The sequence below is a fragment of the Caloenas nicobarica genome, chromosome Z, assembly GCF_036013445.1.
Source record: "Caloenas nicobarica isolate bCalNic1 chromosome Z, bCalNic1.hap1, whole genome shotgun sequence".
In the NCBI taxonomy this organism is placed as follows: domain Eukaryota; kingdom Metazoa; phylum Chordata; class Aves; order Columbiformes; family Columbidae; genus Caloenas; species Caloenas nicobarica.
In genome coordinates this window covers 98,027,221-98,054,687 of record NC_088284.1, presented here as the reverse complement: position 1 = coordinate 98,054,687, position 27,467 = coordinate 98,027,221, and the positions used below count along the sequence as shown (strand labels likewise).

The window sequence follows — 27,467 nt, the reverse complement described above, 5'->3', positions numbered from 1 at the left end:
GAACCTCCCTCTCTGCCCCACTGCCCTCATTCGCTGTTTTATTCTTGGGATCTATTGGTTAAACAGATTTTAATCTACGCAGTCTGGAGCTATTGATACCACGCCGCGCTAATTTGTTAGCTGGCTGTCAAGTAGACAAAGCAAAATGCCAAATATTAAATGAAATGTATTGTGTGAAATGGGCTGGTGCCAAGGTCCCTGTTTCTCACCCAGCATCCTGCTCCTGTGTGGGGCTCAGGGCAATTTGTAGGCCTCACAGGCCTGGGTCCTGGGTGATGGGTGCTTTTGGAGTGTCCATTAGCATGTGGGACACCTGCAGGACCCCCCTGGCCCCATTGATTCGAGGGGATGAAGGGCTGCCCCACTCTACACGGGAGCTGGGACATCTGCCTACATCCAGTCCCTAGTGTCTCACTCCTCTTTCCCTGGTGAGGAGGATTGCACCGCTGCACTCCAGCACCCATGACCCCCTCCCACCTCACTGGGTGCCCTCTCTGCCTCCCCGCGCATGGCCTGGGGGTGCTGCCATCCCTCAGGGAATGGCAGAAGATGCTCTGCGCTGGAGCATCTGTGCGAGTGCAGGAGAGCACCCGTTCATCAAGTGCTGCGTCTGGGAGGTTATTTATTTGGTGAGTTATGACTTTGTTTTCCCCTGTGTAAATATCTGGGAAGCACAGCTAATGTTCTGTGCACAGCCGAGGCAATTACAGCCCTCAGCACAGCCCTGCTGCCCCCCCAGCCCTCGCTGTGCCAGCGTAGAAACTCGAAGGAAACCACCATCGTGAAACGTGGCCAGTGCTGCCTTCAGCCCTCAGCCACCCTGCTCCAGCCTCGCAGGGCTGGAGGTGCTCATGTGCCAGCTGTGCCAGTGTCACCCTTCCACCTGTGCTGGGGTCTCTCTTCCAGCTGTGCCCCCAGTGTCCCTTCCAGCTATTGCAGATGTGCAGAGGTGATTTTTCAGCTGTACCTGAGAGTGCCTCTCCAGCTGTGCAGGGCTGGCTCTTCCAGCTGTGCTCACATGGGGTTCGCCAGCTGTGCAGGGAGAGCTCAAGCTGCCCCCAAAACCACAGGAGAAGAGCCCTGCAGCTCTGCACAGAAGGGTACAGCCCCAAACCACTCCCCTGTGGACAGGAGCAGGGCTGCTGCACCACCCCAAGGGCTGCTCGTTGGCACTAACGAGGGTGGGTGCCAGGGCTGTGGTGCCTGGGACATGGCCATGTCTTCCGGGCCCCGGCACCTCGACGACAGGCAGCCCCGAATCAGCTTCATTAAGAGGCATTGATTTGTTTCCTGCTTAATATATTTTTCATTTCCAAATGTTTTTTTTCCAGGCTCCACAGCATTTGCAGCTTGTACCAATTAAGGCAGCAGCACAGAATGAGCGCTGCAGCCCATTAATTAAACTTATAGGGGGAGATTAAGTGCCCACTCCATTCTCCCTGGCAGTTTTCTCTGAGCAACAGGCGTGCTGGGGACAGGAGCAAGGCTGAGCACTCACGTGCCTGTTGCCTGCTGTCCCTCTCTCCCTTCCTCCCTCCCCACCGTGTCCCCAGCCGGCCACGCAGCCCCTGCAGAGCTCAGCACCAGCCGCTGACTCATGGGTGCTCACCCTGGGAGCACTGCAGGCTGTGCCATCACCTGCATGGGAGGAGAAGGGGGTACCAGGCTCCTGCGTGTCAGGGTTCTGGGTGGGCTCTTACTGGCTCTGCTCAGAGGGGGGATGCTGTGTATCTGTGATCTGCGTGCCAGTGCATCCATTTTGGGGAAGGGCGCAGTGCACAGAGGGATGCCACCTTGCCCCATACCTGCTGTGGATAGGGATCAGCAGGGGCAGGCCTGCAGGCTCCACACTTGCTCATGCTGGAGAAGAAACTGCAGTGCTCACTGCATCGTCACACTCCTGAGCATCTTCTGCCAGCCTCCATGGCGCAAGGAGACCTGGCCGAGGGGGTCCCCGTCTTCCCACACTGCCTCTGCTGAGCTGGCTATGGGCACAGCTCTGTCCCATGCTCACAGAGCAGCAGTCAGGGACAAGCTGTGGGTTTGCTCGGTGGAGCTTAGGCTTGGGCAGCCCCTCGCATCCCATCACCGGCACTGGGTGCTCTTGCTGTACGGGCTCCCTCCAGGAGAAACGCACCAACGGCAGCCCTGGCTCTGGGTGCAGGCACTGACACCGCGGAGCAGCCAGTGCTTGCGCTGTCACATGCTGTTGCCATGGAAATGATCGCACTGTCACAAGCTGACATTCTCCCACCCAGGGCACCTGGGTACCGGGTGACCCTGCTGGCACCTGCTTTGGGGCCAGCAATGCAGGTGACTCGCAGCCCTGCAGTGGGAGGGGATGCAGCAGGAGATGCGTGGGTGCAGGTCCCCGGGTGCAGTTAACCCACCTCATTGCTGAGGGGTCTTGCTGATGCATCCTCCAGCTGCTAATTTGGACAAATGTTGAGAAAATGAAGCCATGCTTAAAGCCTGAAGCCTGGCTTGAATCGCATGCTGGCAACAGAGCCGCTTTCCCCTGGACTGCGATGGCAAAGGAAAAGGGACAGTGCAAAAAGCAAAGACCAAGTGGGGAGATGCAGAGCTCAGCAGAACAGCAGCGGGTTCATCTGGGGTCATGTCAAAGAGCCGGGAGGGGAACTGCTGTGTATCTCACATCAGTCCTGTACAACAGACCCAGTGCCTCTTTGGGCAGGAGCAGAGCCTGGCAGGTGTGGGCGGCAGCACCAGCAGAGCAACACTGATTCCTCTCCAGTGTTTCACTTACAGCCACATGACATTTTGATTAAAAAACTTGTTTTATGACAAATTAAGAGGGCACAGTAGATGGATTAAAAACCTGCTCATGGACAGATTCCCTAAACAGCCTTGTTAGTGGGGAGGCATCAAGGAAGGGCCGTGTCAAGGAGAGGCCCTCGGGAGCAGAACTATTTACTGTTTGCACCAACAGGCAACGTGAGGATGCAAAAGCTTTGCTGGCATGAGGAAGACTTGTGAAATAATAACAAGGAAGAAGACAGTTTGCTGCAGCATCACAGCCTGAGGTGCTGGGGTAAGCCCTGCAGAGCAAGCCGCATTGCAAGGGGTGACACTGGGGAGGTGTTTAGGTGGAGGTTTAAGGAGAAATGAGTTGTGCTTTTCCTAAAACACATTATAACACAGCTCTGTACACAGGGCATGTTAACCTCTGAGTTTTCTATTTGTTTGAGTTTTTCACCTTCCTGTGAGTGGTTGCTCTCAGATGCAGGAGAGGATGGTCCTGGGTGAAAAAGAGCCCTCAGCCCCACTTTCGGATGCCTGGTCTGGCCACGGGCTGGACACTACTCCCTGCTTGTCTGACACCACCACGAACACAGGACAAAGGCAGGCTGCACTGGCGTGGCAGGGGTTAACCCAGGGCGGTGCTGCTTGGTGTCCTCTGAGCCCCTGCTCCCAGCAGCCAGAGATGCCCTCGCTCTGCCCACCCTGCCCTCCTGCCCATAATAGCAGAGTGTTTGGCACTGATGGCCCCCAGCAGGCCAGGGTGACTTGCTGAGCAGGACTCCACGCAAATGCACAGGAGAAAGTGTCCTGGTGTCCCAGTTGCAGCCCTGAGGGAGAGAAGCAGTGCTGTGACATCTGCCGCCACAGCTGGTTTGGTTTGTGTCGCAGCAGCTCCTCTCTCCCACCCACCCCGCCAGCTCCCCCTGCTAATGCCTGTGCTTGTCCCCACTCTTCCACCTGATTAATTCCTCATGTGGCTCTGTAAATGGTGCCATAATGCCCAGAGCAGGGAGACCCGTGTGTGTCCCCTGCTTGGGAAGCAGCTTGCTCGTGGAGAGCCTGAGGGAGAGTCCCCAGGTGTTGCAATGACCTTTCCTTGCTCTGCTCCAGGCTGATGCCTGCCACCCCCATGCCCACACTCCACCCCACACCGGGCTCCCTCCTGCAGTTCTCACCATGTCCTGCTCCATGGCTCTGGGACCCACAAGGTGGGTAAAGGAGCTAAGAGCCAGACCCCTGCAGAGCCCCACTCCTGGCTGCTCCCGTCCCCTCTCCGGCTCACTGGCCTGGCAGTTCATTTTAACAAGGCTTTTAGGCTTAAGTGCTGCTTGGCGTGACTGGGAGAAATTGATATTTTGAGAATGAGCTTGCAAGGGGCCATGAATAATTCACACTGGGGCGGTTCCATTCCCATAAACAGGCTGCTAAAAAAACCAAACCCAGCGCTTAACAAGGAAACCAATTCCCATCCTGCAAAGCCCCAGACCCTGGCTCAGCCTCTGCTCAATCTTTCATCTCCAGAAAGGGGTTTCCACGTCACAGCGGCAGTGAGGGGAGCCAGCCCCTGCGCCCTTTCTGGAGCATCCTGGGGCAGTACCTGCTCCGTGCTTTGGGATGGGCAGCACAGCCCCAGGAGGCTCTGCTGGGGTTGTTGGTGGCCGCAGCATCAAGGCCATATGGACCAGGGGTCAGCAGCTTGTCACCAGCCCCATTAGGCCCTGTTTGACCTCTTTATTTTGTTAGGCCCCTTGTTAAGGACTACCCTGTGAGGTGGAGGGCAGTGAGCACCCATCGGCATGGCAATGGGGACAAGTGCGTGAAGCATCTCACCCTGGGGTGGATCTGGGGACAGGGAAGGGACACCTCCAAAGGGACACCTCCAGCCCCCAGGCAGGCAGCAGCAGACACGACCTGGCTAGGGGCACGAAGCAGGGGGGAAAAGGCTGGGGAAAGGAGCTGGGCTCAGCCCTCCTGGCATGAATCCTGCTGTTCCTCCGAGGAAGTCCCCACAGAGACCAGCATCCCCCAGGAGCTGGAGGCGACAAGCTCACTCTGAGTGCACTGCAAGCCTGAGCACCCAGGAGGGCACAGAGCTGCTGGTCTGGAGCACAGTGCTGGCACAGGGACGATGGATTTGCTCTGACCATGAATAAACTTAGTCTGGAAATCAGAAGCATGGTCCTCACTGCCAGACCAGTCAGCCCTGGCACGAGCCTGAGATGGGACTGCCCATGGCACAAGCCCAGGCCAGGCTGGAGGCAGAGCTGAGCCGCATGTGGGAATGGATGGGTGCTGGTGGGATCCCAGCTTTGTGTGCCCTTCCTCTTGGGTGCACCCACCCTGTGCTAGTGAGGCTCTGGTGTCCAGCCAGCAAGACCTTTCTCCTCTGCACCGCAGCTGGGGGATCTCCTGTGAAACCCTGGCGCATCCCCTGCCTGCCCTAGTGCTGCTGTGGGGAGCCTGGGACCCCCTTCCCCACCCAGCAGGGTCAGGACGAGGTCACTCTTTGCTCCCATCCCATGGGGCCGTCAGGAAGCACCTCCACATTCCTGCTCTCAGCGCCGAGCTGGCAGCATATGTGTGCTGGAGCCACTGCGTGGCGACGGCAGCGTCTGTTTGCTGCCACTGAGGATCTCTCTCTCTCCAGCTGCTCATTACTGGATGCCTTCCAAGTGACAGGGCTGGATGACACTAATCTGGCTGGTTGCATAGTGAGAACCTGCATTGATGAAGGGCTCGGTGGCTGCCCTGCTGCACCTCTGTGCAGATCAGGGCAGCCAGGCCTGGAGGCTGCTTGAGTTCACACAGGAATCCCAGAGCATCCTGGGGTACAAGGATCCTGGGAAGCAAAAGGTGAACATGAGACCAGAACCAAGCCAGCACGACTGGCACAGCTGGAATTGGCACCTGGAATGAGCACGGAAATACAGCTCCCACCCACATTCCAGCCTGCAGAAGAGGCAGATGCTGTGTAGCCCAGCCATCCCCTGTCCCAGGGCTGGCATGGCAGATGTACGGGGTCACCCTGACAGTGCTGCCCATCTTGCAGGTGCTGGTCCTGTCTCCTGTCCAACTGAACCCTCAGGCACCAGGATGCCGATAGCTTGAGGGGGGCGAGGGTGTGAGACAGAGGGCCTGGAGCCGGCGCTGGGTCCTGGGGAGTCAACCTCCCCTGGGCTGGATGTGCAGTGAGGGGGCAGAGAAAGCCCCCAGCCCCTCCAGCAACACCCTGCACCCTGGGGACAAGGAGCCCCAAAGGCACCGAGGGCCAAGCCAAGAGCATGGGAGGGACCAGAGCACCCTGTCCCTGGGGAGTGGGACGGGAGCCTTGTGCTGGCGCCTCAGCATGGAGCCACGCGGCGATTAGTGAGGAAAAGCCATGCAGCACTGCTGCTGCGCAGGGAGAATTAGTGGTAATAAGTCATGATCCTCCCCTGATGATGAGCACTTAATGTGTGCCGGTTCTGCTATCAAAGTGCCTCTTAAACCCCAATCGCCCTGTCAATAGCGATGGCAGCAGTTGATGGATCCCCAGCCGCCCGGCCGCCTGGCCAGGTCACTCCCAGCATGCTACAGGCAGGAGCATCGATTTCCCACAACTGCGAAGAGGCAAATATTTGAAAAGTGATAAATAAGGGGAGCTGCTGGCTTGGTTGCACGCGTCCGCGGCCAGGATTAAGGCAACGAGGTGAGACTGCCCAATTAAATCCCAATGAAAATGGCCGCAAATTCAATTTTTCCCCTCGCCCATATCCATCCTGAGGGCCGGGGAGGCTGATAACGTGGGGTTCATCGATTGGCACTGCCAGGAAGAAATCTCTCTGAATTCAATTAGTTGAGAAAATATAAGGGGTGATGCAGGGAGTGGGGTCAGAGCTGTGTGCCTTTGTCTTAGCCAGGGGTATGGAGCACCCAGAACCTGCTGCAAGTCACAACAAGGCTGCTGGACACAGTGGTGATGGCACCCATGGGTGCCCACACCACCCTGGAGAGATGGTGGAGAAACACCGTGCATTGATGTTTTGTTCGGTTTGCAACCCTTGGGGGTCACCCCAGATCTGACACTGCTGCAGGACACAGCGGCAGCTGTACTGGGGAACTGAACATCCTGCTCCGTCCCTGATGTTGCTGATGGCGACTGACAGGGAACGACTTGTGCAAAACTCCCTGTGTCCCTCAGCGGAGCCTGGTCTGCACTGACCCGCACAGAGCAGGGCTGGCCCCAGCAGGGACAAGGCTGTGGGTGCTCAGCAGGTCCTGATGCGGTGGGAAACCGGGACTGTGGGGCTGGGGTCTGCAGCTGCTCCCCCCAGCTCCTTCTTCCCGGGCTTCAGCACAGAGGGCTGACCCTGGCAGAATGAACAGCCATTACGTCTCATTGCCTTGGAAACCGAGCAGCAGCTATGAGAAGCCGCTCCACCTCCTCCTCCTCCTTCTCCTCCTCCTCCTAGCTGAGCCCCATGGGAAGAGGCTGGAGGATTTGGGGGCTTAGGGGTGGGGACAAGCCAGAGGGGTTTCCCAGGCTGTGCTGCTGGGTGCAGGCAAGGGGGTTGCCTACTTGGGCCAGCCACTGGGCACTTCACCGCTTGCTGCCTTGCTCAGTTCATTCCCTCCGGGTGCAAGGAGAAGTCCTCCATTAAAGCATACAACGCTCAAATTAGCATGAGCAATGGAGGGGTCTTGCTCCATCCCCACGTCAGGGGCACAGAGGGGAGATGTGGATTCCAGATGGTCCCTGTGACTGTAAAGAACAGCGTTGCGGTAGTGAGTGAGAAAAATGCCTCTCAAGACCCAGAGCAGGGTCATCAGCCTTGACGGGCTGCAGAGATGGAGCTGCTGTGATGGTGAGGGGCAAGCATCAGGGTCTCCTGAAGAGTGACAGTGTCCTTACAGCCCCTTCACAGCCCTCCCGTCCTCCAGCTTCCCCTGGGGTGGCAGCCGGAGTTTGTCTTGCACCTGCAAGGACAGGAGCCCCACAGCCGGGACTGGGGGACTGGGGATGGCAGCATGGGGGCTGTTGGGACAGAGGGTCCCAAGGCAAGAGTCCCCCCAGACAACCAGCACACCCCTCCTCTGCGGCACAACAGAACCCATGCAGAAGGCACCAGCAGCAGCCAGCAGCTAGGGCCAGGCAAAGGACCCCTAATCTGCTCTGTGGGGGTACAGGGGGACATTATGAGGGCTGGAAGGGGGCTGTCACCCTGGCAGGGAAGGCAGGACGGGGTTGGGAGGTGCTGGGGCAGATGTCGGCTGCTCTGCCCCTGGGGAAGGTGCTTTTGCCAGCTGTGGGCACAGCTGAGACCAGCTGCTGTGCTGCCTTGTGCACAGCCACAGCTGCCACCGGGCCAAGCAGGGGCTGCGCACCCGAGCGTGAGGGCTCACTCAGCGCAGCGGTGCGGCCGAGAGAGCATCCTCCTCCCGGGGCAGCCCGGGGGCTGCTGCCTCCCCAGCTCCGGAGCTGGCACGGGAGAGCCGTGCCCTCCCGTGGGCCTTTCCTTGCCTGACATCTGTACGCGCGGGGCACAGGAGCACAGCCTGCCGGCTGCACAGCCCAGCGCCTGCCTGCGCCTGCCATCCCGCAGGAGCGCGGCCCCACGCAGGGCATCCCCATAGCCCCACACAGAGCACCTCTATAGCCCCCTGCAGAGCACCCCCATGGCCTCACAGAGAATCCCTATGGCTTCGTGAAGGGCGTCCTTCTGGCCCTACACAGAGCACCCCCATAACCCCACACAGAGCACCCCCACAGCCCCATGCAGGGCACCCCCACAGCTGACGCTGCCTGCCGCAGGCTCACACTGCACGGAGGCCGGTGCCCTGCCAGAGTGGCTGTGCTGCCTGTCCCCACCAGCCCCACCATGAGGCCAGAGCATCCCTGGCTGTGGGGGATGCTGAATCCCCACAAGACAGTGGGTGAAGGTCTGGGGGGCCCAGCTGCCTCACAGGACAGGAGCTGTGGCAAGGGTGACGGTTGCAGGAGGGCTGGTGACACACGGCTGGAGTTTGCAGCAGTGGCACCCCACGGGCAGTGCCTATGGGCACCGGGCCACCATCGCTCAGGACAGGGAGTGCGGGGTCAGGGCAGGTCTCTGACTCCCGCTGCCATTTGCCTCCTTGCCCTCCAGCAACACAGCACCAAGTTGCCTGGTAACCCTCCTCCTTCTTCCTTCTCCCTGCAGCCCAGGGATGAATGTCTTGTAAGACTGAACTGGGCAGGAGAAGGACGGATGGTGTTTTGGGGAGACACCTTCAGACCCAGCCCTGGTGCAGGCTTGCATGGCACAGGAGTTTAGGGGTCGCAGCGCAGCGGAGAGCCTGTCCCAGAGCCTTAGGGGACAGGTAGAGGGGGCCCATGCAGGACCCATGGCACAGGCAGGCAGTGGCTGAGGTGAGTCCCTGCCACTTGGCCCTGTACACACACTGCTGCTGAACTCGCAGGAGCAGGAAGAGTCCCTGGAGCTGGGCACCCCCCCTTCCCGCCTGCAGCATCCCGGTGTGGCTCCATACCCCAAAGCTCCTGGGGCTTAGGCTGAGACTTGATATTCTGCCCACTCCCCTACACACATTGGCAATTAGATCATAATTGTAATATTTGCATATTCATAACAGCTGAAATTAATCATATTTGCATAATGGTAATGAAAGGGACTTCATTAATTACTGTTTTTTTCTGGGGATTTTGCATATAAATGGATTCCATTAGGCAGGTTGGGCTGTAGTGGGTGCAGAGGTGGGATGGGAGCCGTGTTGCCAGACAGGGATGAAGCTGTGAGGACCAGTGGCCCCGCTGCCACCCTGCCTGCTCCGCTCCACTGTGCCTTGCAGATTGGCTCAGATGTGGCATGGGGGCTTAGCCAGTGGTGCCCTACCTGTGTCCAGATCCGGTGGCTTCCCCTTGCCCTGCTGACCCCACACCTGCCCCAGACATCCCACCACAGGCATGGGGGCGTGGGTGGGATCCTGCAGTGCTGGGTTCATCTTGCTCAGCATGTCAGCAAGGCCATGGGGGCACGGGTCCCTCCTGCAGGCACTGCAGGGATGGCATCCTGCTTCACGCATGCAGTGAGGGTGATTGCTGCCACCAGCACCCATGTCTAGGTTCCTCCCATGTATGGGGGAGCTGGGCTGGCTGCTCAAGGCAGCCAGGGGATAACCCTCCTGCCTCAGGATGATGAGAAAGGCAGCGGTGCCCAGGGAGGGCTGGGCAGCAGGGACCAGCTGGTGTGAGCAGATGGCCTCCCGCTGCGTCACCTGTCACCGCTGGGCCCTTCCCAGGGGATGCTCCAGCTCCAAGCCGCACACACAGCCCCAGCCTGCTCTGTGCCTGGCCCAGCACAGCTGCTCCTGGCAGGGACAGAGGGGTGCGCAGAGGAGCAGGCAGGTGGGAGCAGGGCTTTGCTGGCACATCCACAGCCTCTTTTGTGCCACAGCCAGGCAGGAGTGATGTGCCATCCTGGGGAGCTGCGGTGACCGCATGAAGAAGGCTTATAGCATCTCTGGACATGGAATGAGCTCACTCAGGGGTGACAGTCACCTGGCACTTTCCCGTTGTCCCTGTCCCACCATTCTGCTTTTCCTCTGGGGCTTACAGTGCCTGGGGAGCTCTGTCTGGTGGCTGTCACCATCCTTGGGGCTGACACCAAACTGCTGTCTGCAAAAGCCTCAGATGTCCTGGTTGCGATGGGAGGTGAAAGAGGAGGTGAGAGTTGCCCATAGCCCAGGGAAATGGGAAACCAGGAGCAGCGAGTGCAAGTGGGCAGTCAGAAAACGCAGGTAAGAAAAGTCTCAACAGAGCTCTTGGTAGCTGGCAGAGTCACAGGAGGTGCCGATTGAAGCAGATGGAAAGAAAACCAACACCAAGCAAAAGCCTGATCTGGAGACAGGAGAAAGATAAGGAAGCTGTGGCTTCAGCTTCTCTCTGTCCATCCATAGAGAGTGAACACCTTCCTCTGCTTCCCAGCCCACCTGTGTGCATGGCTGGTTCAGCCCTGTGTGTGCTGATGCCAACAGTAGCACCAGGTTTGGGGGAACTGGCTCTGAAATGATGCTGAGAGATGCTGGGTTCTGGTTTAGTCCCGGCCATGCACTGCCATGGGGACAGCCCTGCTCTTGCCGGGAGGAGGCTGTGGCCACAAGGCACCTCTGCTCTGCTCCAGCAAGGGAGAGGCTCCCTCCGGGAGACGGAGCTCGTTGCCTCCTTATTGATGGCTCCTTCCCTCCCACATGGCTGGGGAAGAGGCCTGTGGAATAAATCAGTGCAAGAGACAGATTATGGCAGCTAAAGACTCCAAATGAGATGATAATTGCCGTGGTAATGACAGTGAAGACCTGATGCTGCCGATAAGGAAACATCTTTGCTGCTCTTGGCTGCTGCCTGGCCAGGATGTTGGCATTGGCACAGGGCTGGGAATGTCCCCAGGGACACCATGGCTGGGCAGCGCTGCCCTCCCTGTGCCCACAGCAGGTCCAGGTGCCCATGGCAGGTGCTGGTCCCCACCGCACCCCCGCAGGAGCAGGGATGGGGATGCTGGGGCCAGGTGAAGGGGTGTGAGGCGGGCAGCCCTGGCGGGGCCGTTTGTCTGGTTCTCCCACCGGCTGCATGTCAACTCTAATTAGGCGAACTTCTGTATTCATTGCGAGCCCAGCCAGCGGAGAATTCCACAATTGAATTTTAATGACCTAAAAACACATTACAATCAGCCTGATTAATTAAGAGATGGCTTAACATGGTGACCAGGCTGCAGAGGGGTGCCATGCTGGCCAGCTCCTGCACCCCACAGCATGGGACACAGAGCTGGAGTGTGCCAGGGCCAGCAGAGCCGTGGCTGGTCCCTGAGCCCTTGTGGGACTGCAGGAGGGTTTGGGAACCAGGGCCAGCCTGTGCCCCCGGGGTGCCAAGCTGTTCTCTGGGGTGCCAGGCTGCACGGGCCCCTAGTCCCCCAGGCAGGCGAGGGCTGAGCCCACACCTCAGGCACCTCGGTAGCCACAGCTCAGCTGGGCAGGTGGTGGTGGGAGCATCCCTTTCCCTTCCCAGGTTCCACTCTCCTCACCAGTGTGGCCATCAGGGCCCTCCTGACTGCCACTTCCCTGGGACCCCACCATGTCCCTGCTCTGGGTGCAGGGGCTGACACTATGCTGTGCCACGCCATGAGCAGGGCACTCCTGGGGACCCCACTTGCTTTTGTTAGTGGGCAACAACGAGCTGGGAGGCTCCTATTAATTTGTCTCTGCAGTGACTCCCCGGGGTGCTGGCGATGCTGGCTAATGGGCTGCCACCTCCTGTAATCCAGCTCTTCTCCTGCTCCCCAAGCCACCGTTTGCCGTCACCATGCCCAGCCCAGCCCAGGCTGTGTCCCCACATGTGTCACTTGCTTGGGGCAGCCTCGCCAGGTCACCTGGGTGCTGTGGGCTGAAGCATCTACAGGGGGACCCTTCCCCTGCATCCTGTCGTGGGTGCCGGGCAATGGGAGTGATCCCCAAGGAGCCGTGCCAGGATGAACTTCACCAGGTGCCGCTGGTCAGGGAGGTGGTTTGACCGAAGCCCATCCTGCCACAGCATAACAAATGGGAAAGGAGGGAATCTATAACCATGGTGTAAAGGAGAGGTTGCAACCAGCAGGACATAAATCAGAGGGAAAGTGATAAAGGGAGCCTCTCGCCAGGAGGGGCTGGCAGCAGAGGGAGGGATGGTGACGGCATCGTGAGGCCAAAAGAAATCCTGGCAAGCCAATAAATCCTGCAGCCGCTGGAGCTGTTTGAACGCTAATGATCAGGCAAAAACGCCAGCCATGTTTAACAAATATTTCTGCTCTGTATTTGGAGAGAAGCAGGATGACATGCTTGAATCATACAAGAGTGATGAAGCCGTCTATTAATTACTGCCGGGAATGTTAAACAACATCTGCCAGCTCAGCGGGTCCAGGCACCACCCGCCCCGGCCTCCTCCAAGAGCTGGAGGAGAATTTGGCCTCTTCATTAATTTCCCGTGAAATCTTGGAATAGTGAGAAAATCTTGGCTGGCTGATCAAGAGCCCACCCGCACCGGGAGCTGTGGGAATATGGGGATGCCTGGTCCTGACCTCCTTTTCTTGGCTTCCCCAGGATTTATATCACATTCCCACCCGGTTCAATCCTCCCTGATGAAGAATAGCCATAAACAGGCAAAGGCTCGGCATTTGTTTCCCATAATATGATGTATAGATTTTTATTTTACCTGAATGTTCTTGGAGGCTATAAGAAAGGGAGGCCTGAGAGGGGCAAAGTGATCTTTAAAGGCATCCTGCAGCAATCTTCATCACAGCTTTGGGGGCGGTTGGCACCTTTCCTTGCTTCTACCACATGCTGCCCAGTGCCTGGGACCAGAGGGATGGAGGGATGGAGGGGACAGATGGATGAAGGGGATGAAGGGGATGGAGGGAAAGAAGCAGCAGGAAGAAGAGAGGGAGGAAGAAGAAGAAGAAGAAGAAGAAGAAGAAGAAGAAGACGAAGAAGAAGAAGAAGAAGAAGAAGAAGAAGACGAAGAAGAAGAAGAAGACGAAGAAGAAGAAGAAGAGGATGAAGAGGATGAGGATCAGAAGGAGGCTCCTGCTGGGAGAGGAAGACCCCGAGGACCAGGGCAAGCCCTGGCTATGGCACAGCCCTGCTGCACCCCATCAGTAGCCATTTGCAACCCTGGCAGGTCCTTCATTTCAGGGGGAAACAGGCTGAGCAGCAAAAATGGCTGTGAAGGGCACAGCAGACTTTGATGGCAGTAAAGCAGGTGGCTCAGCAGCAGAAAGACGCTAATTAACAAATTATCTCTGCACAATATGCACGGACTGTGGGAAGCAGAGAAGGATGTGGCAGAGTGATGGATCCTACCAAGGAGTCGCCAGCACGCACCGGGCCTGGCACGTCTCTTCGGTGCCAGGTCTCTGAGCCAAACCCCTGGTGATGCCCAGGGCCATGAAAACAGGGAGGTCCAAGAAATTCAGGTGGGATTCTGGGCAAGGAGGATAGCTGGGGATACATGCGCAGGTGGTCAGGTTGCACCACTCAGCAAAGCCTGTCCCAGCATGGGGCAGAGCGGCTGGGGCTGAGGGTGACCGACCTCGGGGACATAGGTGGGGAGGGGGATTGGGAGAGGTCTGGGGGTGCCCAGGAGAGATGGGGGTGACAAGCCCCAATGGGATGGTGCCATCCAGCCACCCCAGCCCAGGGTGCCTCAGCCCTCCCGGCCCCTGGGGTGCCAGCCGAGCCGCCCCAGAGCCTGGGGACAGGTAGTTAGACATTTCTGTATAGAAATGTCATTTTAAATTAAAATGTGATTCATAAAGAGGGAGAGACATAAAACCTTCCCCACAGCACAATGAGCTGGTGGATTTATGGGGTCCTGGGAGGACTGGTGCCCCCCACTGCAGTGGGATCTGGGGAGGCTGGCTCAGCTGCCACTGCTGGCACCTTGGGGCATGCCAGGGCACTGTGCTGGGGCACGGGGGCCACCAGCCGCCTCCCCACCTCGGCCATCATAGAGACCAGTGCCAGGTCTGCGCTGAAATGTCAACTCGCTAATAAAATGTGCAGGAGCTACGTTTTCTTCGGGCCAATAAAACTCCCGTGCAGCACCAGGGATGCTCAGCACTGAGCTGCACTTCTGCACCAGCAACATGCTCGGCCCCCTCCCCACCTCCCTGGGGGACACAGGTGCCAGTCTGACCCCACGCTCCTGTCAGCTCCCCAAACAGCGGGTGCCGGGTGCAGGCCCCAGTGTTGGCATGGCACATGGCTCCAGAGCCGCAAGTGGCACAGTGGGGAGTAAATCCACTGCACCCTGTCAAGGTAAAGTGACAGAACACCAGCCTGCAATGCAGGAACTGCAGTTATAACAAGAGAAAATCAATGCTATGTGTTACCAGAGATATAAAGATGCCACTAATGCTTCAGCATGGAGCCCAGCAGCTTTGGTTGTCACTGGCAGGGCAGGTTTGCTGTGAGGGCTCCCTGCATTGCCATCCCGCTGCCTGAGTCACCCGCATGCTGGGGATCAGCTGTGTGTCCCCCAGCAAAGCTCTCCCGCTCCCACCCGCTGCCTCCTGGGCTTTGCACCTGCCCAGTGCCCGACCTCCAGCTGGAGATGCGTCCGGGACTGCCGGGGCTGGAGTGGCACACGGCCTCCCGGGCACCTTTCCAGTCCCAAGGTGCAAGGACCCGGTGAGGCTGTACCCCTGGGCCAGGAAGTTGCCACCCTTCATTCTGGGGCTCCCCGTGTGGCTCTGCCACCCATCCGCCAGCTGGTGCTGAGCCCAGCGCACTCAGGCACCCCCTGGGAGTGACTGAAGAGGAAGAGCAACCCCCGTGCACCGTGGAGCAAAGCTGCAGAAGGACATATGGAAGGCGTAGAGGTCCCCCAGCACGGCGGGCAGGGGGCAGCTGGTGTGCTGGGGACATGAGTGCTGGGAACATGCACTGGGATGTGGGCTGGGGACACATGCACTGGGGACCCGTGTGCTGGGGACACAGATGCTACTCCCCTGCACTGCTGTCTGTCACTAGAGACAGTTTGGATTGTTACTGAGAAGTTGCATCAAGCTTCTTCTAAGTGATTAATCAATAGCCTTAATTGAGTTGGGACTGTTTAATGGATAGCTTTGCCACTGCTTTCCCCTCTGCTGGTGCTGCCCTAACCTCCCACCAAAAACCTCTGGCTGTGGCTGGCTTCTGCCAAGGCAGTGCTGCCGCTGGGCTCTCCCAAACTGCTGTGAATTGCTGGGGCTTGTGGTGGGCCACGGGGCTGGGGACTGCAGAGGGCTTCTGCTGCAGTCACGAAGGAGCTGGAGCATGCAGGGCTCCCCAGGCATGGGCAGGCAGGTGAGAGCCCCCAGGAACAGGCTCAGTATAAGGGGCTGCAAAATGCCCATGGCTCACAGTGCCGTCTCTGCCAGTCACAGCACAGCCCTGGGCAGCCACGGGCTGGAGAGGACACACACCTCACGTGTGCAGGCTGCGAGCTGTGCCCAAAGATGCCCAGAGCATGGGGTACAGGAGCCGGGGGTGCAGGGCTGGTCACAAGCATCGCAGAGACCGAACTCCTGCACACTGGAGCCAAAGCTCTGCAGAAGTGGAGGTGAACATTTTATGGTAAAATATGCAGAACGTGGGACAAAAGAGAAAGCATTTCTTGCATAATGAGACACTGTTAGAGACAAGCTCCCCAGGAAACCAATTAACACAGCGCGGTGTGTATGTCAGGCCAACACCTGGCAAAACACCTTTCCCAGGGAGAACACCAGCCACCTCGCGCAATGGCTGCCCCGGCGCACCCCTGTCCCCAGCCCCTCTGATGGTGTTGCAGGCAGCGCGGGGCCAGCTCTGCCTGCTGGCGTGCAGCGTGGGGCCACCGACCCACACAGGCCCCGTGGCACTGCCCACTGATGTGGCCGTGGGCACATGCTGGAGCTGTCACCGCATCACACGCTTGCAGGGCAGAGTGCTGCAGGCGTTGGAGGCGCCAGCTGCTGGAGAGAGGCTGCGCTCCAGCGCTGCCCCAGCTGGTGGGCACCCCCCAGCAGCCCCACGGGTGTGTCCCGCTGCCCACAGCGCCGCTGACCACGCGGGACGGACCAGCCGGGCTGCGCTTCGGGCCCGCCCCTACCCTTCATAGCCCCGCCCCTACCCAGCATGACCCCGCCCCTACCGCGCATAGCCCCGCCCCTACCCAGCCTGACCCCGCCCCTACCGCGCATAGCCCCGCCCCTACCCAGCCTGACCCCGCCCCTACCCCGCATAGCCCCGCCCCTACCCAGCATGACCCCGCCCCTACCCCGCATAGCCCCGCCCCTACTCCGCATAGCCCCGCCTCCGCCCCGCCCCACCCCTACCCCGCATAGCCCAGCCCGACCCCGCCCCTACTCCGCATAGCCCCGCCCCTACCCCGCCCGGCCCCGCCCCCGCCACCCGGCCCCGCCCCGCCGCCCGCCATGTCGCTGCGCTTCGCCGCCAACGTGTCCTGGCTGTTCCCGGAGCTCCCGGCGCTGCCGGCGCGGCTGGAGGCGGCGGCGGCCGCCGGGTTCGGGGCGGCGGAGGCAGCCTGGCCCGCGGGCTGCCCGGCCCAGGCGCTGCGGGCCGCGGCGGAGCGGGCGGGGGTGCGGATCGTCCTCCTCAACACCCCTCCCGGTACCGCCGCGTCCTGCCCGGGTGCGTGGGTGGGGGCGCGGGGGTGCCCGGTGCCGCTGACCCTGCCGCTCTCTCCTAGGGGACCCGGAGAAGGGCGAGATGGGGCTGGCGGCCGTGCCGGGGCGGCAGGACGCCTTCCGCCGGGGCCTGGCCGCGGCGGTGCAGTACGCCAGGGCGGTGGGCTGCCCCAGGTAGGTGCGAGGCACGACCCCCGGCCCGCGGCGGCAGCAGCGCCGCCGTCCCGCTCCGCCGCCGGGCACGGCTCGCCTTTGCAGCGCTGTGCCCGGCTCGCCTTTGCAGCGCTGTGCCCGGCTCGCCTTTGCAGCGCTGTGCCCGGCTCGCCTTTGCAGCGCTGTGCCCGCCGGGTCCCGGAGCCTCGCCGGGGCAGCGTCCCCCAGCTCGGTTCGTTGCAGACGCTGCCTGGGGGGCCATGGCTGGGTGTGCTTGCTGGGAGCTGGCCCAGAGCTGCCAGGCACCCTTGCCCAACCCTGCCCTTTGCCATGGAGGCTCCTGTCTGCACCTCCACACAACAGACCCCCATTGATAATCCTCAGCTTTTCCTCTCCAGCTGTACCAATCATTTCCTCCAGGACACCACAACGGCTGCTTTGTTGAAGTCCGCACTGACTCCAGCACAGCAGAGATGTTGTAAGAGATGCAATGAGCCTGGCACAATCCCCTCCAGAAAACCAACGTGGCCCTTTTATTCCATTTAGTTTGCATCATTCTTTCCCTTAAAACCACAGTCCAAAGCCCCATGTGGGCATGGGCCAGGCCAGCCAGCAGTTGCCCAAACCCGTTTGCACTTGTGGGTAATGGGCAGACTGAAAAGGTTTTTGTTTTCCCTATCTGCCTTCCCCAGCTGGTAGCCTGGCCAATGTGCTCTACACGTAGCCTGGCACAGCCCAGCACTGGCCCCTGTCCCCACTCTGCCCTAAGTCAGCAAGCAGTGAGACAAGACGTCCAGCCTGTCCCTGGCAGAGGCAGCGCCGTGCCTGCTGCCCATCTTGCTGGCCTCAGGGCAGCCTCAGGAATGAGACCCCAAGAAAGCTCCAGCCTCAGGGTGAATGAGCTGAGATGCCAAGAGAAGCAAGAATCGAGGTCTGCAAAGATGTTCCTCTGTGTACTGTGGTGGTATGGTGCCTGTTGTGCCTCCTGGAAGGGAGATGGCTCCTCTTAACCTTTCTGGGTCTGCTCCCCGAGCCTGGCCCCATTTTCCATCAGCAGAGGAAGGTTTATTAGATCCATCCAGCTGGAGCTGCTGCCTGCTCCTGCTCTCTCTGTGTCTGTAGGATCCACCTGATAGCTGGGCGGGTTCCCCTGGGTACAGACCGGGAAGCAGTGGCAGGCGAGATGGAAACCACCTTCATTGAGAATCTCAGATATGCTGCTGACCTCCTGGCCCAGGTAAGTGGGGAACAGGCCCTCCTCTGTGGGTGCAGCTCTTAGGATACCAAAGACGGAAAATCCCCCACGAGCCTCGCATGGGGAAGGAGTGCTCCCTGCTGCAGAGGTGACAGGATGCTCCACAGGGTGACATTACTGTGTTACAGGAAGAGATGATTGGACTGGTGGAGCCTATTAACAACCGCATCACTGACCCTCGCTACTTTCTGAACACCCCACACCAAGGTAAGGCAGACATCTCTCCCCAAAGTCTCCTTCAAGAGAGGAAGGAAGAGGATTTCCAAAGTCTGAAAGGCAGGAGGTTGCCTCACCTGCAGGGAGCACAGTTGGTGAAGAGGGTTCTCGGGGCTTCACCATGAAGCTTCCAGCCTGGGGGTGATGGTCTCTCATTTCTTGCACCCGTAGCTGCCGCTATCCTGGAGAAGGTGGGACAACCCAACCTGAAGCTGCAGCTGGTGAGTCAGCATTGAAGATCTCCAGGGTCCACCCTCCATCAGGAAACCTTGCACAGGCCCACAGGGGAGTCCTAGGGGCTGAGGGCTTGTTATCCCCTCCTGGGGAAGGACAGGGACTGTAGCACAGCCATCCTTGGCTGCTCGCTGCTGAACAGCTGTACCGTCCATCTCCTCTCTCTCCCACAGGACCTCTTTCACTGCCAGATCATGGACGGGAATTTGTCACGCAACCTGGAGACATACTTCCCACTCATTGGTAAAGCCCTGCACCCAAACCAGCTCCTCCGTGGCCGTGGGGCAGGAGTAGCTTTGAGATGGGGCCCAACTGCCCCACGCTCTGTTGTGGCTGGCTAGGGTTGTGGGGCTGCCCTTGGGTTACCTGGCTCATGCCTCAAGAAGGCTGCAGGCAGGGCTGCCTTCGGCAGGTCTTCTCCTGTCCCCTCCCTAGGTCACATCCAGATTGCACAAGTGCCAGGGCGGCATGAGCCCAACAGCCCTGGGGAGCTGAACTTCCCCTACCTCTTCGAGCTCCTGGAGTCCCTTGGCTACACTGGCTATGTGGGTTGCGAGTATGCTCCAAAAGGTGAGCGGGCCTGTGGGCGGTCTGAGCTCCACTGGCAGGTCCCAGCATGGACCAGTTGGCCGGGGACTGTGCAAGGGCAGGCGTGTCCTGGGGCTGGCAGGCAGTGGACATTGGGGTCCTTACCTGGGGATGAGAGCCCTGCCCAGAACGGCAGCTGCTCCAGCTTGCCTGGGGGTGCCAGCAGCAGACCTCGTCTGTCACTGCAGGAGACACGCTGGAAGGTCTGGGCTGGCTGCGTTCCTACTGGGAAAGCCGAGGCCTGCAGCACGGTAGGACCAGCAAGGCAGCAGAGTAAAGCAAGGAAAGCACTGGAATAAAAATCAAAGCAATGGCTTAACAGAGAAGTGTGTCTGTCTGCTCTGTGGCCTGAGGCAAAATTAGGAGCATCTATGTCCTACTGCCCTTTCCCAGGCCCTGCTGGGCCAGCCCACACAGTTGGACCCTCATCTACTCAAGCACCATCTGTAGCACGTCATATTTAGGGGTGGTTTGGGCACCACTGTAGGTGACTTGAGGTACACAGGAGCACCTTCACCTCCAGGCTGCAGGTGTGTCCAGGGAGAGGTTTCCAGCCTCCTCTGCTAGGAGGGAATGCAGAGCATTCACTCTTTGGGAAAAGTGTGAGTTTTCCCAGTCCAGCTCCAGCTGGTGACTGGAGTTGTGTGAAGAGGGCTCTGGGCTTCCAGGTCCTGCAGTTCTCAAGGCTGCTGCTGGTGCCTAGCCCTGACCCTGCAACCCATAAAGAAAGTGAAGCCAGCAGCCCCCACGCAGGCTGCCCAAACCAAGACAACAGGCTGGGGACTGGCTGCCCACAGACATGTGGGGCTGACTGCCCAGCTGCTCCTGCTCTGGCGCAAGTGCAAGACTGGTGCAAACCCATCGAGCGCTGCAGCCAGGGTTGCCTCTGCATCCTCTGCGGGAGGCTTTCCATATCCTAACCTCTGGCACATGAGTGGGGATCTGGTTCAGTTTATTTCACAGATACATCAATGGCTTTAATGTACATCTCCATTAAACCTTCCCCTGGTCCAGTTCACCCTTCCCATCCAATTCAGTGCTCTCTTGATGAGATCAAAGGGCCAGATGTGGGCAGACTCACTGCCCAGAGCCCTCAACTGCAGGAGTCTTTCTGCCTAAAGCCAGAGCGCTGTGCGGTGCTGCCATGTGCAGAAGACGTGCTGTGTGCGCTCCTCCATGCCTTCCCGGCAGGCAGAGCTCACCTGCAGATGCCAAAGCCACGTCCCTGAGACACGCTCTGCTTCAGCCAAATCACAGCAGCCAGGCTGCTGCCCTTGCGGTTTGGTTCAAGGTCATTCAGTATCAAACCCACCGCAAACAGTCCACTGAGGGCCACACCAGCCAGCAAACGATGGAGGTGCACATCCATCCCCAGGCTCCTCAGGCAAGTACCCACACGAGCCAGTAGCAGCCCTGCCTGCAGCGCCGGAGCACAGGTCCGCCACAGAGACCTGCTCTTCCCCATCGTCACCCACGGCACAGCTGCGCCGAGAGGTCCAGTACACGTGTTGCTCCAGGACACTGTGCCAGTGCTACAGCAGGCCTGTCCAGAGGTTGAAGCAGGCTGTGTTGATGACTGACTCCAGGTGGTGGTACGTGGACACAAGCTGCGGCAGAGGGCTCTCGCTGTTCTGCGGCTGCACTGGGAACGGCTCCCGGAAAACCACGGTGAGGCTCTGTGGAGAAGGAGGATGTCAGGGAACAGTATTCAGACAAGTGCTGTGCAGTCCCTGGCCCAGATACTGTGACAAGCCCCAAAATGCCAATGGCACTAAGCTAAGTACCTCCTCCTGTGACAGAGCATGTTTGAGCCTCCTCCCAGTTTTCCTGGTGGAAATTAGGTGCAATGACTTGCCCACTCACTCTGTCCCAGCCCCCATGCATCTGCAGTTATACCAACCCTAGCAGCAGCCTCGGGAGAGGAGGGGATCCTACTGCCTCCACAGTAATAGGGGCTTCCAAGGAAATTAGAGGGAAAATTCTTCTTCAAGGCAAAGAGTAGGAGTGCAACAAATGGGGAAGGGGAGGAGATTAAATGTAATAACTGCAATCCTAAAAATAAATGCTGGCTGCTTCATTCTCATTAGTGACTGTACTGACAAGGCAGGGCAATGGCAGAGGGGGAGCAGAGAACAGGGTTCAGAAGAAAAGGTTACATGAGCTGAAGCAGAAGAAAAATATGAGCAACTCAGTGCACTCGGATCAGCATCATGGAGGCAAGACACAGGGACTGGATTTCTCCAGAGCTGAAATGCAGCATATCTAGTAGCCAGGGTCTCCTAACAAACTTGTAAAGCCATGAGAACAGCCGTGTTAACTGCAAACCAGCAAAGGCACCACCACCATTTAAGAGGTAAAAGAAAGTGATTTGTGAGCCTAACTCCAGCAGCATGGAAGGCTTTAGAGCAGGCTCAGAGAGAAAAAAAACCACACAGAAAATGCAGCTCAGTATTACCCAAGTGATGTGCTAACTCTGGAGTTCTCTTTGATAAGGTAATATGTCTAGAAAAAGGAACCATGGTATATCTTATCTGAGCTTCAGGAAGGATTTGATGTAGTGCCACATGGGAAATTTAGGTAAGCTGAAAAGATAGGAATTAACGCAAAAATTATGAGGCAAAGATGGTTGTGCTGAAAGGGGAAGTAGCAGGCTGGGAAGAGGTTACAAACAGAGTCCTCCAGGACAGGTTTTGGGACTCACGTTACCTAGTACTTTAATGAGTCTGGCACAAAGATGAGGAGCACGCTGATAAAATTTGAGGCACTAATAAAAAAAAAAGGATTTGGATAATGCAAAAAAAAGCCCTACAGACTTTTGAGAGGCCACAGGAATGGAATGAATACTAAGTGCGAAATACAGGGTGAGGAACACAAAGGATTTCTGTTAAAAGATGGGAGTCATTGGGAGAGATGGAACATCTGCCTGTATTGTATCAATGACCACAAGGTGACCCTATGACCAGTGACATGACCAGGAAAAAGCAAATATCACCCTAGGCTGTACCAAAAGCACTGCACTGGGACAGAAAAGCCTTAGCACAATTGCAGAAGGCTCTGCTGAGACTTCTCAGGAATACTGGGTGCAGTCCTGGACACCTGTATTGACAAAGGCTGACCCGAGCTCTGAAGCCCTCTGAATGACACTGAAGCCATTGAAGAAGGGAAGGTGGGCTTAAGAACTCAGCTTGCTTAACACAGCAACACAAGAGTTAGCCAAAATTCCACCTTCAGATGCGGAGGTGAATCTGGGGGAGCAGGGAGGAAGCAGGTACCTGCACAGTGAAGAGCGGTTTCAGCTCTGAGCTACCACTGGCATGATGAGGATAGAACTGGCTGTGACAAAAATTCCAGCACATAAGGGGAAGCGCTCTGCATCATCAGGTGGCAGGAGGCACTGAGCAACCTTCCAGCAGGCATCACCTCTTCTGCCTCCTCTACCTGCTTTTAAGATGGATTATGATTTATTCACAAGGGCATCAGAGATGCTGCAGTCTCTGCAAAAGCCTCACCGTAGACTGAACAGTCTTGCAGAGCCCCTGCTCTTCCACGAAGCTGCATTCCCTGTGACCTATCCTACACCCTGCCTGCAAGCCCAGCTCCAAGCAGAGTATTTTTGCCCTCAAGTCTGATGAAAGCCAAGGCCCACACAGGTTTGCTGGAACCGTTGCAGTGCAGGTCCCCATCCTTTCTGCCCAGGCAGGAGCAGCCTGAACTGGTGACCCCTCCCAGCCAGACCCAGTGTCATCTGGCTTTCGACTGAATACAGAAGGACTTTTTAGCCTGGACAGACAGACAGCTGACAACATGATCCAAAAGCAACCCTGGGAAGGAAAAGGGGATCAACCACTCACCATTTTCCAATACAAGCACAAACGGCCACCATACGAAAAAAGCAGGTGGAGGTTAAAAAACAAGCTAAGGAAAGTAGCTCTTCAGTTAGATTGCAATTGCATCATGGAGCGGCAAGACACGGGAAATCGAGGATGCCACAAATTAACCAAAGGAAATAAAGCTGCAGGGGGCTATTAAACAAATGCAAAGGCCACCTCTAGCTCAGGACAGGCCTGTGCCACAGTTTGTCAGATGTTGGGACACTAATTGGGAGCTGTTAACAAGTTACTTGAATTGCTCTTATTCTACCCACGTGCACCTGCCTTTGGCAACTGCTGCATGAATCTAGACAGACTTGGGGCCTGAGCCAATATAGCTGCTTGAATGTTCTCAAGTTCTTACCGTCTTTCCCGAATGAGAATCAAGAAACACAAGAACGAAGCAATCAGTGAACTTCTGGTTGAGCACAACCTGTCAAGAGAGCCACAGCACACATTGCAAAGGAGACAGCACAAACCTCAGGACAGGGATATGAACAACACCCACCCAGGGACACACTGACGTGCAGGACAAGTGGCATGACAGAGCTGTGAAGGTACGAGTCTGCCAGGCTCACAGGTGACACTGCCAAACCGTGCGGCTCTACGTGGCCTGAGGTTCTCAGTGTGAAGAGTGTCCTGCCTGCCTGGGGGCAGGCACACAGACACCACTGTGCTGCAGCAGCACACACCTCACAGTGCACCAGTAGCAGAGTGGAGAGCAGCATCGTGACAGCACCCACATTGTCCTGACAGCACACACCAGGCTCACACTGTGAGAAGCCACATCAGGCAGGGGCCTTGGACAGGGGAGAGGCTGCAGGTGGGCGGCGGGCTGTCTTACCAGGTACTGGGTGCCAGTTTCAGCGTTGTGGAAATGCCGACAGCTCTGAGGAAAGCGGCTCAACAGCACTTTGATGAGGCTCTGGTACCAGGAGACGGTCATTGTGAGGAAGCATCCCTGCAGGCATGGAAAAAGGCTGATTTCAGCCTCCCTCTGGCAATGGCACCAGCAACCATAATGCTACAGCAGCCTTCAGACCCCAAATCAAATGTATCCCTCACAGCCTGCTGGGGCATGCTGACCTAATGCCATTCACTATCCACAGATGGGTTCACACAGACTCCCCTTCCCGTGCCAGCCAGGAAACATGTTCCTGGTCTATCCTCCCACCAAGCAGGAAGAGATGTGCCCTGCAGACCCTTCACCTGCCCCCCTACTCCCTCCCCAGAGCAGGACAGGACTGCTGTGCACCATGACTTCTCACCAGCTGGGGGTCGACATCAGCAATGGATTTCCCATGCACGGCATCAAGAAGCTCCTCCAGCTCCACCAGCGAGAGCTTGCCCAGCTTCAACTTGTCAGAAGCCAGAGGCTCCAGAAGGAAGAGGCGCTTCCAGAGGTTGTCCCTGCGGCAGTGGCACTTGGCCAGCTGCACCATGCTGCTGAGCTGCTTTTGGGCTGAGGCCACCTCAGAGGCCAACAAGGGGAACAGTGGTGAGGTGTAGAAGAGCCCAGGCCCCAGTTTGACTTGTGTGCCCCCTGCGTAGAACTCGCTGCTGTCCTCCACGTCCTGCCACAGCTCCCGCTCTGCTGGCTGCTGCCGCCCCAGGCTCGTCTCTGGCTCTGCTGCCTCCCACGCTGCCCGGCCCACCACAGGCTCCAGCACTTCCCGCTGCAGGCGTGGCAACTTCTTGAAGCGTCGCATATCGGCCGTGAGCCGGGGAAAGAGCTCCCGCTGGCTCGTCATGATGACGTAGAAACGCAAGCTGAGACAAAAAAAACCGACTTGTGACTTGGTGAAGGGCTTCTCTCTTCTCAGAGGCGCTGCAAATGAATCACGGGTCTCTCTGTCCCTGACAGTAAGGCTGCTTCTCTGCCCAGACAAGGACAGATACCACACTGCCCAGTCCCCAGTAAGGATCCTGCCCAGATAGCACCAAACCTGCTTGTGACATCCCAGAGAGACCCAGTCCCTCCTCCCCAGCCAGGAAGCTTTGGTGTCACGTCTCTGGGGCCCCAGTGCTCACCGGAGCATGCGTCTCTCTGCCTCGCTCTGCTCTTCGAATGGTGCTGCACTGTGACACACCAGGAGGGACACATCGAAGTCATCATGATGACGCAGACCTTCAGAGTCCTTGTAGGAGCCCGAGCTGGGAGCAAAAGCACATCAGTGTGAAGGGGACCTCACTTTGTTCTCCCCAGAGCTCTCGGTCACAACAAAACTATTGGGCATGGGGAATTCAACACAGCAGGACTCCTCAGAAGTGTTATGGCAAATGAAAATGCATGTGCACACTTGCACAGCAACCCTCTTGGCCATCTCAGAAAAGCTGGGCAGAACTGCTGCCTGGCACCATGTAGGACTGAGTCAGCTCTGCTGGCACCTTAGGGCAGTGTCCCAGGACTGAGGGGGACCTACTGATCTCCGGCAGCTCCAGGAACTTGCTGCAGATGCACTCACCTGTTCCAAATAGAGACCAGTGCATATTCATTCTGCTCTGTGCCTGGTGTACCCTTCTTATTGTCACTGCCCATGGCTGGCCGGGCCATGCGCAAAGGTTTCATGTGGTAGGTGTTGGCATGGTCAGCGATGTAGTTGTACAGCTGGTGCGCAGTGATCATGTTGGTGGGGAGCGCCAGCGTGCCTACGGGAGGAGGACACCTTGCTATCATAGGAGCCCCTCAATGCCTCCTGCCTGCTGTCCTACAAACCACTCTGGGGGACAGAGCTCTAGAGCAACCCGCCTCCCTGCCACACCAGGGCACCAAGGCCTTCCCTGGAGCTGGGCCTCTCCTGTCACCCTCCCCCTGCCACGTCCTTGGATACTCCCAGGGTCAGGTTTATTTGTAAAGTACTTGGGAAGCTTTTGCTAAGTTATGGGCTGGTGATCAACCCCAGACTGATGACGCATTGAGCTACTCACCCTGGAAAACATGGTTGCGGCCAAATTTGGGGATGTCTGTGTGGTGGGCAATGAAATCCTCCAGGAAGCTGGTGAGATGGTAGCCCTGGCGGAGGGTCATGTGGGAACCCAGCAGATACTGGTGGACTATACGCAAGTGGAAATCGTAGCTGAATGAATGCACATGCATGAGGTCCCGCACCTTGTCACACTCCTCTGTGAAGAGCATGGAGAGCTGCGGAGGGATAAGAAGTCAAGGCAGGAATGTTACCAAGCACCTCACACCCTCTTGCAAGGCTCTGCTGACAACAAGGCATGGCAGAGCCAGTGCAGCCCCTCCTGCCCCGACACCAGAGCAGAATGCAGCTGAGAAGCTGTGTGCACAGTGCAAATAGCAGACCTGCAAGCCTCGCCCCGAGGGATACAGCTCGGTGGCTCCTTTCGCACTTGACCCCACTCCTGGTCTCCAGCAGCAGTAGGGACCAATGGGCACTGCCTCCCTTTTGGTATGAGGTTCAGCCCCATCTTGAGCTGAAAGCGACGTGGCTGTGAAGGAGGACATGGCCTCCTTTCAGCGAGTGCTGCTCTGCACTGCCCAGTCCCTGAGCAGGTACAGGACACACCAGGGCTGGAGGCCCGGCCAGTTCTGGATCTATAGGCAAAGACTGACTCCCTGGATGCCCCTTGAGAGCAGGAGGCAGCACAGGGGCCTGTGGGGACTGATTTGAGCCAGAGATGGGCAACAAAGCAGCTGCAAAAACCCTGTGCTCAGGAGCTAACAAGGACCCAGAATGGCTGCTGGGAAGGCAGATCCAGCAGTGGCTGGTGGTCAGAGCTGTGCCTGGAAAGGATCCATCCTGCACAGGGCCATCGCCTCTGCTCAGTGTGCCGGTCCTTTAGCAGGGCAGCACTGGCTGTCACACACACACCCCTGGCCATGCCCCTACCACAGATGCAGCTTCTGTGCCAGGGGACAGCATTGGTGAAGACCTCAGCATTACCCTCATGTTAGAAGCCCACAGTTTTAATGTGCTTCTGGTCTCTGACCCACAACATAAACCCTTGGTTTAACAAGGGGGCAAGCCAGGAAAACCAGCAGGCAGGAGGCATTGGCACAAGAACAGGCAGCCCTCGATCTCTGCACCACCCACATTGCTGCTGCCATGAGCCAGAAGGCAACCCACACAGCCAGGACGAGCCCAGAGGAGAGCCTGTAGCTCTGCCCCAGGAAAGACACAGGGTGAAGAGCAAAAAACACAAGGTGCTGCCCCATGCCAGCACCCAGGGCCCACCCTATCCTCCTCCCAAGGTGGG

At 58.0% G+C, this 27,467-nt stretch overlaps 2 protein-coding genes across 5 annotated transcripts in view; one reads left to right on the top strand and one right to left on the bottom strand.

Moving 5' to 3' along the window:
• The first annotated feature begins 16,718 nt into the window (after positions 1-16,718).
• HYI (hydroxypyruvate isomerase (putative)) lies at positions 16,719-19,684 on the top strand. Its single transcript, XM_065656809.1, has 8 exons — positions 16,719-16,914; positions 16,994-17,105; positions 18,207-18,321; positions 18,468-18,546; positions 18,727-18,776; positions 18,963-19,032; positions 19,225-19,359; positions 19,566-19,684. Exons 1-8 carry the CDS (start codon positions 16,719-16,721, stop codon positions 19,652-19,654), a joined length of 846 nt encoding a protein of 281 aa, XP_065512881.1. The 3' UTR covers positions 19,655-19,684.
• Positions 19,685-20,321: 637 nt separating this feature from the next.
• Positions 20,322-27,467, bottom strand: part of SZT2 (SZT2 subunit of KICSTOR complex) — a 57,424-nt gene continuing 50,278 nt past the window's right edge. For all 4 annotated transcript variants that reach the window (XM_065655568.1, XM_065655570.1, XM_065655569.1 and 1 more), the window contains 7 exons: positions 26,175-26,388; positions 25,712-25,895; positions 25,278-25,400; positions 24,515-25,016; positions 24,091-24,207; positions 23,611-23,679; positions 20,322-21,053 (listed from right to left, as the gene is read on the bottom strand). In XM_065655568.1, coding sequence (XP_065511640.1) covers positions 20,910-21,053; positions 23,611-23,679; positions 24,091-24,207; positions 24,515-25,016; positions 25,278-25,400; positions 25,712-25,895; positions 26,175-26,388 — 1,353 coding nt within the window. In that variant the 3' untranslated portion in view covers positions 20,322-20,909. The remainder of the gene's footprint in view (positions 21,054-23,610; positions 23,680-24,090; positions 24,208-24,514; positions 25,017-25,277; positions 25,401-25,711; positions 25,896-26,174; positions 26,389-27,467) is intronic.

Excerpts from the sequence above, each read along its gene's own strand:
- HYI (XM_065656809.1), top strand. The coding sequence starts at position 16,719 with ATGTCGCTGCGCTTCGCCGCCAACGTGTCCTGGCTGTTCCCGGAGCTC. Across the intron at positions 16,915-16,993 it reads CCTCCTCAACACCCCTCCCG|GGGACCCGGAGAAGGGCGAG; the intron begins GTACCGCCGCGT and ends GCTCTCTCCTAG. Across the intron at positions 19,033-19,224 it reads GACATACTTCCCACTCATTG|GTCACATCCAGATTGCACAA; the intron begins GTAAAGCCCTGC and ends TCCCCTCCCTAG.